Here is a 13,702-nt window from a genome sequence, read left to right on the forward strand (position 1 = left end):
CGGCCACGTGATATCACCCGCCCCCTCTATTGGCGGAGTTGCGGTGGCAGCCATGACAGTTGTGGGTGAGATGTTATCATCACATGACCTTGGCGCTGATGGGAGGGAAAGGCCGTGAGTGCCTGGACCCTCAGGCCGGGCCCCCCGCACTCCCCCGGCCCCACTCACGGATCATCAGTCCACACATCCAGGGCCAGCCGTGGCTCAGTGGCAACACTGGCCTGAGTCAGAGGCTTGTAGGTTCAATCCCTACACCAGAGACTTGGGCACATAATACAGACCGACACATCGGTACAGGGCCGGGGGAGCGCCGCACCGCCGGAGGGTCAGTGCCGGGGGAGCGCCGCACCGCCGGAGGGTCAGTGCCGGGGGAGCGCCGCACCGCCGGAGGGTCAGGGCCGGGGGAGCGCCGCACTGTCGGAGGGTCAGGGCCGGGGGAGCGCCGCACCGCCGGAGGGTCAGGGCCGGGGGAGCGCCGCACCGCCGGAGGGTCAGGGCCGGGGGAGCGCCGCACCGCCGGAGGGTCAGTGCCGGGGGAGCGCCGCACCGCCGGAGGGTCAGGGCTGGGGGAGCGTCGCACTGTCGGAGGGTCAGGGCCGGGGGAGCGCCGCACTGTCGGAGGGTCAGGGCCGGGGAGCGCCGCACCGCCGGAGGGTCAGTGCCGGGGGAGCGCCGCACCGCCGGAGGGTCAGGGCTGGGGGAGCGTCGCACTGTCGGAGGGTCAGGGCCGGGGGAGCGCCGCACTGTCGGAGGGTCAGGGCCGGGGGAGCGCCGCACCGCCGGAGGGTCAGGGCCGGGGGAGCGCCGCACCGCCGGAGGGTCAGGGCCGGGGGAGCGCCGCACCGCCGGAGGGTCAGTGCCGGGGGAGCGCCGCACCGCCGGAGGGTCAGGGCTGGGGGAGCGTCGCACTGTCGGAGGGTCAGGGCCGGGGGAGCGCCGCACTGTCGGAGGGTCAGGGCCGGGGAGCGCCGCACCGCCGGAGGGTCAGTGCCGGGGGAGCGCCGCACCGCCGGAGGGTCAGGGCTGGGGGAGCGTCGCACTGTCGGAGGGTCAGGGCCGGGGGAGCGCCGCACTGTCGGAGGGTCAGGGCCGGGGAGCGCCGCACTGTCGGAGGGTCAGGGCCGGGGGAGCGCCGCACCGCCGGAGGGTCAGTGCCGGGGGAGCGTCGCACTGTCGGAGGGTCAGGGCTGGGGGAGCGCCGCACTGTCGGAGGGTCAGTGCTGGGGGAGCGTCGCACTGTCGGAGGGTCAGGGCTGGGGGAGCGCCGCACTGTCGGAGGGTCAGTGCTGGGGGAGCGTCGCACTGTCGGAGGGTCAGTGCTGGGGGAGCGTCGCACTGTCGGAGGGTCAGGGCTGGGGGAGCGTCGCACTGTCGGAGGGTCAGGGCTGGGGGAGCGTCGCACTGTCGGAGGTGCTGTCTTTCAGATGAGATGTTAAACCAAGGCCTCGTCTGCCCTCTCAGGTGGACGTAAAAGATCCCACGGCACTATTTCAGGAAAAGCTGGCCAATATTTATCCTTCAACCAACATCACTAAAAACAGATTATCTGGTCGTTATCACATTGCTGTTTGTAGGACGTTGCTGTGCACAAATTGGCTGTGATTGCATTAGAACTGTGACTACACTTCAAAAATACTTCATTAGTTCATATAAATGTAAGTTCTTACCCACAGTCAGTGTCAGTAGTCTCTATGCTCTTCTAGTTACAGCACCTCCTGACTCCCCAAAGCCTTTCCACCATCTACAAGTCAGGAGTGTGATGGAATACTGTCCACTTGCCTGGATGAGTGCAGCTCCAACAACACTCAAGAAGCTCGACACCATCCAAGATAAAGCAGCCCGCTTGATTGGCACCCCATCCACCACCCTAAACATTCACTCCCTTCACCACCGGCGCACTGTGGCTGCAGTGTGCACCATCCACAGGATGCACTGCAGCAACTCGCCAAGGCTTCTTCGACAGCACCTCCCAAACCCGCGACCTCTACCACCTAGAAGAACAAGGGCAGCAGGTGCATGGGAACACCACCACCTGCACGTTCCCCACAAAGTCACACACCATCCTGACTTGGAAATATATCACCGTTCCTTCATCGTCGCTGGGTCAAAATCCTGGAACTCCCTTCCTAACAGCACTGTGGGACAACCTTCACCACACGGACTGCAGCCGTTCAAGAAGGCGGCTCACCACCACCTTTCAAGGGCAATTAGGGATGGGCAATAAATGCTGGTCTTGCCAGCGACACCCACATCCCATGAATGAATTTTTAAAAAGTACTGTTTCTGTGAACCTCTCCCAGTTACAGCATCAACCAGTAGTCTCTATGAACCTCACCTAGTTATAGCACCAACCAGTACTGTCTCTATGAACCTGAACCAATTACAGCACTAACCTGCACAGTCTCTATAAACCTCTCCCACTTACAGCACTAACTAGTACTGTCTCAACAACAACAACTTGCATTTATATAGCGCCTCTAATGTCCCAAGGCGTTATCAGACAAAATTTGACACCGAGCCACATGAGATATTGGGACAGGTGACCAAAAGCTTGGTCAAAGAGGTAGATTTTAAGGAGCGTTTTAAAGGAGGAGAGAGAGGCAGAAAGGTTTAGGGAGGAAATTCCAGAGCTTAGGGCCTAGGCAACTGAAGACACGGCCACCAATGGTGGAGCGATTAAAATTGGGGATGCACAAGAGGCAAGAATTGGAGGAGCACAAAAATCTCAGAGGGTTGTAGGGCTGAAGGTTGCAGAGGTAGGGAGGGGGTGAGGCCATGGAGGGATTTGAAAACAAGGATGAGAATTTTAAAATCAAGCGTTCACGGACCAGGAGGTCAGCGAGCACTGGGGTGATGGGTGAACAGGAATTGGTGCGAGTTAGGATACAGGCAGCAGAGTTTTGGATAAGCTCAAATTTATGGAGAGTGGAAGATGGGAGGCTGGCCAGGAGAGCATTGGAATAATCAAGTCTAAAGGTTAACAATAGCATGGATGTGGGTTTCAGCAGCAGATGAGCTGAGGAGGGAGTGGAGACGAGCGATGTTACAGAGGTGAAAGTAGGCGGTCTTGGTAATGGAGCCGATATGCGGTCGGAAGCACATCTCAGGGTCAAATAGGACGCCAAAGTTATGAACGATCTGGTTCAACCTCAGACAGTGGCCAGGGAGAAAGATGGAGTCAGTGGCTAAGGAACGGAGTTTGTGCTGGGGACCGATGACAATGGCTTCGGTCTTCCCAATATTTAGTTGGAGGAAAATTTTGCTCATCCAGTACTGGATGTTGGACAAGCAGTGTGACAAATCAGAGACAGTGGAGGGGTCGAGGGAGGTAGTGGTGAGGTAGAGCTGGGTGTCGTCAGCATACGTGTGGAACCTTATGTTTTCAGATTATGTCGCTGAGGAGATGAGAAATAGCAGGGGGCCAAGGATAGATCCTTAAGGGACTCTAGAGGTAACGGTGCGGGAGCGGGAAGAGAAGCCATTGCGGGTGATTCTCTGACTACGACAGGGTAGATAAGAATGGAACCAGGCATGCTGGATGACGGAGGAGAGGTGTTGGAGGAGGATGGTGTGGTCATCCGTTTCAGGTTATTTTAGATCTTCTATTGTGTAATGAGACATGGTTAATTAGTAATCTCATGGTAAGGGATCCTCTGGGGGTATGTGATCATAATATGATTGATTTTCAAATTGAGTTTGAGAGTGACGTACTTAAGTCCGAAACTAGAATCTTAAACTTAAATAAAGCCAATTATATAGGAATGAGGGGTGAGTTGGCTAAGGTAGATTGGGAATTTAGATTAAAAGGTATGACAGTGGATAAGCAATGGCAAACGTTTAAAGAAATATTTCCTAATTCTCAATGAGAATTAAAAACTCCACAGGAAAATTGATCCATCCGTGGCTAACTAAAGAAGTTAAGGATAGTATTAAATTAAAAGAGGCCTATAATGTCGCCAAGAAAGGTAGTAAGCCTGAGGATTGGGAGAGTTTTAGAAACCAGCAAAGGATGACCAACAAATTGATAAAGAGGGAGAAAATAGAATATGAGAGTAAACTAGCAAGAAATATCAAAACAAATTGTAAGATCTTCTACAAGTATATAAAAAGGAAGAGATTAGCGAAAGTAAACGAGGGTCCCTTAGAGGCTGAGACAGGAGAAATTATAATGGGGAATAAGGAAATGGCAGAGACATTAAACAAATATTTTGTATCTGCCTTCACAGTATACAACACAAAAAACATACTAGAAATAGGGGCTAAAGAGAGCGAGGAACTTAAAGTAATTAATATTTAATTTTTAAAAAGTACTGGAGAAATTAATGGGAATAAAAGCCGACAAATCCCCTGAACCTGATGGCCCACCTCCAACGGTTCTAAAAGAGGTGGCTGCAGAGATAGCGGATGCATTGGTTGTGATCTTCCAAAATTCCCTAGATTCTAGAATGGTCCCAGTGGATTGGAAGGTAGCAAATGTAACACCGCTATTCAATAAAGGAGGGAGAGAGAAAACAGGGAACTACGTCAGTAGTCGGGAAAATGCTGGAATCCATTATTAAGGAAGTGATAACAGGGTACTTAGAACATCATAATATGATTAGGCAGACTCAACATGGTTTTATGAAAGAAAATCGTGAATGACCAATCTATTAGAGTTTTTTGAGGATGTAACTGGCAGGGTAGATAAGAGGGAACCAGTGGATGTAGTATATTTGGATTTTCAAAAGGCATTCAATAAGGTGCCACATAAAAGGTTGTTACACAAGATAAGGGCCTCATGGGGTTGATATTAGCATGGATAGAGGATTGTCCATCAGACAGAAAACAGAGAGTAGGAATAAGCGGGTCATTTTCAGGTTGACAGGCTGTAACTAGTGGAGTGCTGCAAGGATCAGTGCTTATGCCTCAGCTATTTGCAATCTATATTAATGACTTAGATGAAGGGACCAAGTGTAATGTATCCAAGTTTGCTGATGATACAAAGCTATTTGGGAAAGTAAGCTGTGAGGAGGACACGAAGAGTCTGCAAAGGGATATAGACAGATTAAGTGAGTGGGCAAGTGGGTGGCAGGTGGAGTATAATGTGGGGAAATGTGAGGTTATTCACTTTGGTAGGAAAAATAGAAAAACAGAATCTTTTTTAAATGGTGAAAAACTGTCAAATGTTGGTGTTCAGAGAGACTTGGGTGAGCTTGTACACGAAACACATAAAGTTAACATGCAGGTACAGCAAGCAATTAGGAAGGAAAATTGTATGTTGGCCTTAATTGCAAGCGATTTGGAGTACAAGGTTGGAGTAAAGTGGAAAATTGCCCAGGGATGTCCTGTCCACAAAAAGCAGGACAAATCCAATCCCGCCAATTACCGCCCCATCAGTCTACTCTCAATCATCAGCAAAGTGATGGAAGGTGTCGTCGATAGTGCTATCAAGCTCACCGATGCTCTGTTTGGGTTCCGCCAGACCACTCGACTCCAGACCTCATTACAGCCTTGGTCCAAACATGGCCAAATAGCTGAATTCCAGAGGTGAGGTGAGAGTGACTGCCCTTGACATCAAGGCAGCATTTGACCGAGTGTGGCACCAAGGAGCCCTAGTAAAATTGAAGTCAATGGGAATCAGGGAGAAAACTCTCCATTGGCTGGAGTCATACCTAGCACAAAGGAAGATGGTAGTGGTTGTTGGAGGCCAATCATCTCAGAACCAGGACATCGCTGCAGGAGTTCCTCAGGGCAGTGTTCGTAGGCCCGACCATCTTCAGCTGCTTCATCAATGACCTTCCCTCCATCATAAGGTCAAAAGTGGGGATGTTTACTGATTATTGCACAGTGTTCGGTTCCATTTTCAACCCCTCAGATATTGAAGCAGTCCGTGCCCGCATGCAGCAAGACCTGGACAACATCCAGGCTTGGGCTGATAAGTGGCAAGTAACATTCGTGCCACATAAGTGCCAGGCAATGACCATCACCAACAAGAGAGAGTCTAACCACCTCCCCTTGACATTCAATGGCATTACCATCTCCAAATCCCCCACCATCAACATCCTAGGGGGGGTCACCATTGACCAGAAGCTTAACTGGACCAGCCACATAAATACTGTGGCTACAAGAGCAGGTCAGAGGCTGGGTATTCTACGGCGAGTGACTCACCTCCTGAATCCCCAAAGCCTTTCCACCTTCTACAAGGCACAAGTCACGTGTGTGATAGAATACTCTCCAGTTGCCTGGATGAGTGCAGCTCCAACAAAACTCAAGAAGCTCGATACCATCCAGGACAAAGCAGCCCGCTTGTTTGCCACCCCATCCACCACCTTAAACATTTACTCCCTCCACCACCGGCGCACCATGGCTGCAGTGCGTACCATCTACAAGATGCACTGCAGCAACTCACCAAGACTTCTTCGACAGCACCTCCCAAACCTGTGACCTCAGCCACCTGGAAGGACAAGGGCAGCAGGCGCAACAGCACCATCTGCACATTCCCCACAAAGTCACACACCATCCCGACTTGGAAATATATTGCCCTTCCTTCATTGGGTCAAAATCCTGGAACTCCCTACCTAACAGCACTGTGGGAGAACCTTCACCACATGGACTGCAGCGGTTCAAGAAGGCGGCTTACCACCACCTTCTCAAGAACAATTAGGGATGGGCAATAAATGCTGGCCTTGCCAGTGACGCCCACATCCTATGAATGAATAAATAAAAAACAAGGAAGTCTTGCTACAGTTGTACAGGGTTTTGGTGAGACCACAGCTGGAGTACTGTGTACAGTTTTGGTCTCCTTACCTAGGGAAGGATATACTTGCCTTGGAGGCAGTGCAACGAAGGTTCACTAGATTGATTCCTGGGATGAGAGGGTTGTCCTATGGGGAGAGATTGAGTAAAATGTGCCTATATTCTCTAGAATTTCAAAGAATGAGAGCTGATCTCATTGAAATGTATAAAATTCTTAGAGGGCTTGACAGGGTAGATGATGAGAGGCTGTTTCCCCTGGCTGGAGAGTCTCGAACTAGGGGTCATAGTCTCAAGATAAGGGGTTGGCCATTTAGGAATGAGATGAGGAGGAATTTCTTCACTCAGAGGTTTGTGAATCTTTGGAATTCTCTACCCCAGAGAGCTGTGGATGCTGAGTCATTGAATATATTCAAGGCTGAAATCTATAGATTTTTGGACTCTAAGGGAATCAAGGGATATAGGAGTCGGGCAGAAAAGTGGAGCTGAGGTCGAAAATCAGCCATGATCTTATTGTATGGCGGAGCAGGCTCAAGAAGGATGAGGCGGGATAGTTTACCACGGTCACAGTCACATAGGATGTCATGTATGACTTGATAAGGGCCGTTTCAGTACTGTGGCAGGGGCGAAAACCTGACTGGAGGGATTCAAAAATGGAGTTGCGGGACAGATGGGCACGGATTTGGGAGGTGACAACACGTACCAGGACTTTGGAGACCTCTCCCAGTTACAGCACTAACCAGTACCGTCTCTTTGAACCTCTCCCAGTTACATCACTAACCAGTACAGTCTCTATGAACCTCTCCTAGTTAAAATGCTAACCAGTGACAGTCTGAGCAGCTTCCACTAACCAGTGACAATCTAAGCCCCTCCCACTAACCAGCGTCAGTCTGAACTCCTCCCACTAACTAGTGACAGTCTGAGCCTCTCACACTGATTAGTGACATTCTGATCCAATTCCACTAACCAATGACAATCTAAGCCCCTCCCACCAACCAGTGACAGTCTGAGCCCCTCCCACTAACTGTAACAGTCTGAGCCCCTCCCACTGACAGTCTGAGCCCCGCCCACTGACAATTTGAGCCCCGCCTACTGACCGTCTGTGCCCCGCCCACTGACTGTCTGAGCCCCGCCCACTGACCGTCTGAGCCCCGCCTACTGACCGTCTGAGCCCTGCCCACTGACAGTCTGAGCCCTGCCCACTGACTGTCTGAGCCCCTCCTACTGACAGTCTGAGCCAGGCCTACTGACAGTCTTAGCCCCTCCCAGTAACTACTGACAGTCTGAGCCCTGCCCACTGACCGTCTGAGCCCCTCCTACTGACAGTCTGAGCCCCTCCCAGTAACTGCTGACAGTCTGAGCCCTGCCCACTGACTGTCTGAGCCCCGCCCACTGACTGTCTGAGCCCCTCCTACTGACAGTCTGAGCCCAGCCTACTGACAGTCTTAGCCCCTCCCAGTAACTACTGACAGTCTGAGCCCTGCCCACTGACCGTCTGAGCCCCTCCTACTGACAGTCTGAGCCCTGCCCACTGACCGTCTGAGCCCCGCCCAGTAACTGCTGACAGTCTGAACCCTGCCCACTGACTGTCTGAGCCCCGCCCACTGACTGTCTGAGCCCCTCCTACTGACAGTCTGAGCCAGGCCTACTGACAGTCTTAGCCCCTCCCAGTAACTACTGACAGTCTGAGCCCTGCCCACTGACTGTCTGAGCCCCTCCTACTGACAGTCTGAGCCCCTCCCAGTAACTGCTGACAGTCTGAGCCCCGCCCACTGACTGTCTGAGCCCCTCCTACTGACAGTCTGAGCCCAGCCTACTGACAGTCTTAGCCCCTCCCAGTAACTACTGACAGTCTGAGCCCTGCCCACTGACCGTCTGAGCCCCTCCTACTGACAGTCTGAGCCCTGCCCACTGACCGTCTGAGCCCCGCCCAGTAACTGCTGACAGTCTGAACCCTGCCCACTGACTGTCTGAGCCCCGCCCACTGACTGTCTGAGCCCCTCCCACTAACTGCTGACAGTCTGAGCCCTGCCCACTGACAGTCTGAGCCCCGCCCACTGACTGTCTGAGCCCCTCCTACTGACAGTCTGAGCCCCTCCCACTGATATTAATAAGATGTGCAACAAACTCAACCTAATAACCTGGCCAACGTGACCAGACGGAGCGGTGCCTTTTGTTGTCGGTGAGAGTCGGGGTGGGTGAGTGAGCCCGGGGATCGGTACAGATGGGTGCGGTATGGAATGTGTAGGGTGCGGTATGGAATGTGTAGGGTGCGGTATGGAATGTGTAGGGTGCAGCGTATGGAATGTGTAGGGTGCAGCGTATATAACGTGTAGGGTGTAATATGTAGAAAGCTGAGCGTTGGCGGAAGCACCAAAGAAATAAGGGTGTCGGAGGAGCGGGGCGGCAGCTGGGACTGTGGGGACCAGGAGCGGGCCAGACGGCGGGCTCTTCCTGTGAGTCTGGGTGTGCGGAGGGTTCGCTCCGCCTGGTGTAATAGCGGAGCCCCGGAGGGACTAACTCCGGGAGTAGATGGGGCTCTTGAATCGCTCCCTGGATAGGGGAGCGATTAATAAACAGATCCGTCGGGGTCCGGGGGCGACCCGGGAGGAGGATCAGGCTGGGCTGTGATATCCCCCACGGTCGAATAGTCGGCAGTCCAGCTCACACATTTAACAATGACCACTGGGGTGGATTACAGACCCACCCACAGCACCCCAGCCCGAATCAGTGCCTTCAGGAACAGAAGGGGAGAAGATGTTGGCTTTAATATAAAAATCTTCATTACAATTTCTGATCCTGGACTGGTAGTTTAAGTTGTACTTTTTGTGAGTTTGTGACAGACTTGTTATGTTTGCTGTGCAGTTTTAAATGTGAATACTGCGTGTGTGGAGCAGGAATAACGTTTACCTGCTCAGAGTGAATAGTTGTTTTGTTTTGGGAAGTGCTCAAAAACTAGTTTATCCATAAAGGGAGGATTGTGTCAGAGGACAAGTGTGGAGTTTAAACGTTTAAAGTTGTGCAAGTGGATGTATGGTAAGTTTTACCAACTCTCAACATCACATGAGCTTGGGTTATGGTTTCCTGTGTCAGCTTTGATGTAGCAAAATATTGGAAATGTAGAGCAGGTTGGTCAACGTCTGAAAGAGAGAACTAGGTTAATGTTTCAGGTGGGATCAGAAAATAAATCATAAAGCAAATTAACACTAGGGCGGTAGTGGGCAATAGATTCAAGTCTATTTTGTATTCAGTCACTTTTGTCCTGGGCCAACATTCCTCCCTCATCCAACAAAACAGATTATCTAGGCATTTATCTCATTGGTGTTTATGGGATCTTGCTGTGCACAAAATGACTGCTGCGTTTGCCTACATAACAACATTGACTACATTTCAAAAGACTTCATTGGTGTGAAGCACTTTGGGACCTCCTGAGGAGGTCAGAGGCACTTAATGACACTCATTTAACAAAGATGTGTCTTTCATTTAAGCAGGAAGTTTGGTATAATACAATTAAGTTTGTATTTAAAGGTTTGATGAGATAAATCTCGTGTCCAATTACATTTTACATCCAATTATTTTTATGTCCGTTTCCAGTATTTAGGCAGAATTAACAAATGTTCCTTTTCTGTGTCAGCGTTGGTTGTGGGTCCCCTTCAGGGACTTGAGCACATAATCTAGGCTGACATTTCCAGTGCAGTACTGAGGGAGCACTGCACTGTCCGAGGTGCCGTCTTTTGGATGAGACGTTAAATCGAGGCCCTGTTTGCCTTGTCAGGTGGACGTAAAAGATCTCATGGCATTATTTCGAAGATCATTGCAAGCTCCAAAAGAATTGTGAAGTACTGAACAGCGTTAACCTCCCAAACGTATCTTTTTGCTCGCAGGACAAGTTGACGTGAAATGGTTTTTCAGAAAGGCTCAGGAAACCAGAGGGAACCAGTGTTGGGCTGGATTTTCCTGCCTCTGCTTGTTGCCTTTATTCTCCCGGAAACATCTCATTCGTAAGTGTGGCACAGAATGTGGGGAAGCTTTGTCAAAAGTTACGGTGCTGTCATCCCCTGAAGTTACTGGAAATGACAAGTGTCGGTCTCTTTATTTAGAAAAGGAAGTCGAGGCTTCTACTAGAATTAGTTTATGGTAATGTAAACTAAATGGTACAATTTTAAAGGGGGTGCAGGAAGAGAGAGGCCTTGGGGTTTACGTACACAAATCTTTGAAGGTGGCAGGACAAGTTGAGAAGGCTGTTTTAAAAAGCATACAGTATCCTTGGGCTTTATAAACTGTGGCATAGAGTACAAAAGCAAGGAAGTTATGCTAAACCTTTATAAAACAGTGGTTAGACCCCAGCTGGAATATTCTGTCCAATTCTGGGGAGATTTAATAGAGGTGTTCAAAATTATGAAGGGTTTTGATAGAGTAAATAGGGAGAAACTGTTTCCACTGGCAGGAGGGTCAGTAACCAGAGGACACAGATTTAAGATAATTGGCTAAAGAACCAGGGGTGGGGCGGGGGTGGGGGGGGGTGGAGATGAGGAGAATTTTTTTTACACAGCAAGTTGTTATGATCTGGAATGCACTGCCTGAAAGGGTTGTGGAAGCAGATTCAACAGTAACTTTCAAGAGGGAATTGGATTATACTAGAAAAGGAAAAATTTTCAAGGCTATGGGGAAAGAGCGGGGGAGTGGGACTAATTGGATAGCTCTTTCAAAGAACCAGCTCAGGCACGATGGCCGAATGCCTCCATCTGTGCTGTACGATTCTATGAACTACTTAAAAGCCACCGTCCGCCCATTGGCTTTGCTCCAACTATTTTGTTTCTGTAGTTACGCAACCCATATTTTGAAAGAAGCTCCTCAGATTCAGAGTCTGACTGTTTGGTGTTCTTTGCCTGTGCTTTGAGTCACGTGGTGGTGTCTCACTGTTCATGCCAGTAAATATTTTGTGCTGAACGAATCACTTTGCAAACGAGCCCGTCCCTTCGCTTCAGTTGCTGTGTGCAGAGTTTAGAAACTTCACCACACAAATTTAAAGTTGGGAGCCAATTCTTGAAACGCTTTACTAATCAGACTTTAAGCAGCAATAAATAGTGTGGCTTGCAAACGGTTTCTGATCAGCTGAAAAGTGACAGGCGTTTCAGTGCGGTAACTGGGCTTCTTTACTGATGAAACACTTAAACAAGATCAGTTGCAGGTATAAGATTAAACATATGAGATTTAGGACTGAGAGCAGGAGAATTTTTTTTACAGAGTGTTGTGAGGCTGTGGAATTAGTGATTGAAGCAGAGACCATGTCAACTTTTAAAATTTGGTTATATAGGTGGATGAAGGAAAAGGGGGAATAAAGAGATATGGGAACAGGGCAGGTAACTGGTCAAAAAAGTAAACGCCCATGGGATCCAAAGGAAAGTGGCAAGTTGGATCCAAAATTGGTTCAGTGGTAGGAAGCAAAGGGTAATGGTCGGCGGGTGTTTTTATGACTGGAAGGCTGTTTCCAGTGGGGTTCCACAGGGCTCGGTACTAGGTCCCTTGCATGATGATTTGGACTTGAATGTAGGGGATCAAGAAGATTGCAGATGATACGAAAATTGGCTGCATGGTTGATAGTGAGGAGGAAAGCTGTAGACTGCAGGAAGATATTAATGGACTGGTCAGGTGGGCAGAAAAGTGGCAAATGGAATTCAATCCGGAGGAGTGTGAGATAATGCATTTGGGGAGGGCAAACAAGGCAAGAGAACACACAATAAATGGGAGGATACTGAGAGGTGTAGAGGAACAGAGGGACCTTGGAGTGCATGTCCACAGATTCCTGAAGGTAGCGGGACAGGTAGATAAGGTGGTTAAGAAAGCATATGGGATACTTTCCTTTATTAGCTGAGGTATAGAATATAAAAGCAGGGAGGTTATGCTAGAACTGTATAAAACACTAATTAGGCCACAGCTTGAATACTGCATACAGTTCTGGTCACCACATTATAGGAAAGATGTGATTGCACTAGGGAGGGTATGAGGAAGTTGCCAGGGCTGGAGAATTTTAGCTATGAGAAAAGATTGGCTAAGCTGAGGTGGTTTTCTTTGGAACAAAGGAGGCTGAGGGGAGATTTAATTGAGGTATATAAAATTATGAGGAGCCTAGATAGAGTGGATAGGAAGGAACTATTTCCCCTAGCAGAGGGGTCAGTGACCAGGGGGCATAGATTTAAAGTAATTGGTAGAAGGATTAGAGGGGAGCTGAATAGAATTTTTTTCACCCAGAGGGTGGTGGGGGTCTGGAACTCACTGCCTGAAAGGGTGGTAGAGGCAGAAACCCTCAACTCATTTAAAAAGTACATGGATGTGCACTTGAAGTGCCGTAACCTACACGGCTACGGGCCAAGTGCTGGAAAGCTGGATTAAGCTGGATAGCTCTTTTTTGACCGGCATGGACATGATGGGCTGAATGGCCTCCTTCTGTGCTGTATCTTCCTATGAATCTAGGTACATGGGATTAGAGTTACTGCTCGATTGGGGGATATACACCAGCACAGACTAGTTGGGTCAAATGGCCTGTTTGCGTGTTGTAAGTTCCATGTAATCATTTATGGGCAATGTGTGAGAATGTTATATGTGACTTCAAAAACATTTATTTAAAAAGTCGTTCTTTGTACTTCCAGCACCCTCCCTTCACTTCTCCGTTCCTGAAGACAGGGACTGCATGTTGGGGTACAATTCCATGAGTGCCAGCAACCCTCTGATAGCTGGCCATTCTTGAGCTGTGACCCCAGACGATGAATGGCAACAGGCTATTCAGTTGTAGGGGCAGCACTCTTGACCCCGATCCTGTCCACTCGCAGATTCACCTTCCAGCACATGTTTCTGAACAGTGATGAGGAACAGAAACCCCAGTTGATTCCCCCCCCCTTCACCTCCCCCACCCCAGGAAGGTCAGTTGAGCACCCCTGGTTCTCCCCCCTCCCAGATTGACCAACTCCAC

At 49.8% G+C, this 13,702-nt stretch overlaps 1 protein-coding gene across 7 annotated transcripts in view; it reads left to right on the forward strand.

Annotated features, from left to right (window-relative positions):
• Nucleotides 1-13,702, forward strand: part of rnaset2 (ribonuclease T2) — a 44,855-nt gene that overhangs the window by 22,575 nt on the left and 8,578 nt on the right. The window contains exons 1-2 of one of the 7 annotated variants that reach the window (XM_067989385.1): nucleotides 95-236; nucleotides 10,617-10,733. In XM_067989385.1, the coding sequence (XP_067845486.1) occupies nucleotides 10,633-10,733 (101 nt within the window). In that variant the 5' untranslated portion in view covers nucleotides 95-236; nucleotides 10,617-10,632. Of the gene's footprint in view, nucleotides 1-94; nucleotides 326-8,810; nucleotides 8,931-9,164; nucleotides 9,189-10,616; nucleotides 10,734-13,702 lie in introns of those variants that run through there. The other 6 variants (XM_067989384.1, XM_067989381.1, XM_067989380.1 and 3 more) reach the window with 6 other exon arrangements.

The sequence above is a fragment of the Heptranchias perlo genome, chromosome 8 (genome assembly GCF_035084215.1).
Source record: "Heptranchias perlo isolate sHepPer1 chromosome 8, sHepPer1.hap1, whole genome shotgun sequence".
NCBI classification, from domain to species: domain Eukaryota; kingdom Metazoa; phylum Chordata; class Chondrichthyes; order Hexanchiformes; family Hexanchidae; genus Heptranchias; species Heptranchias perlo.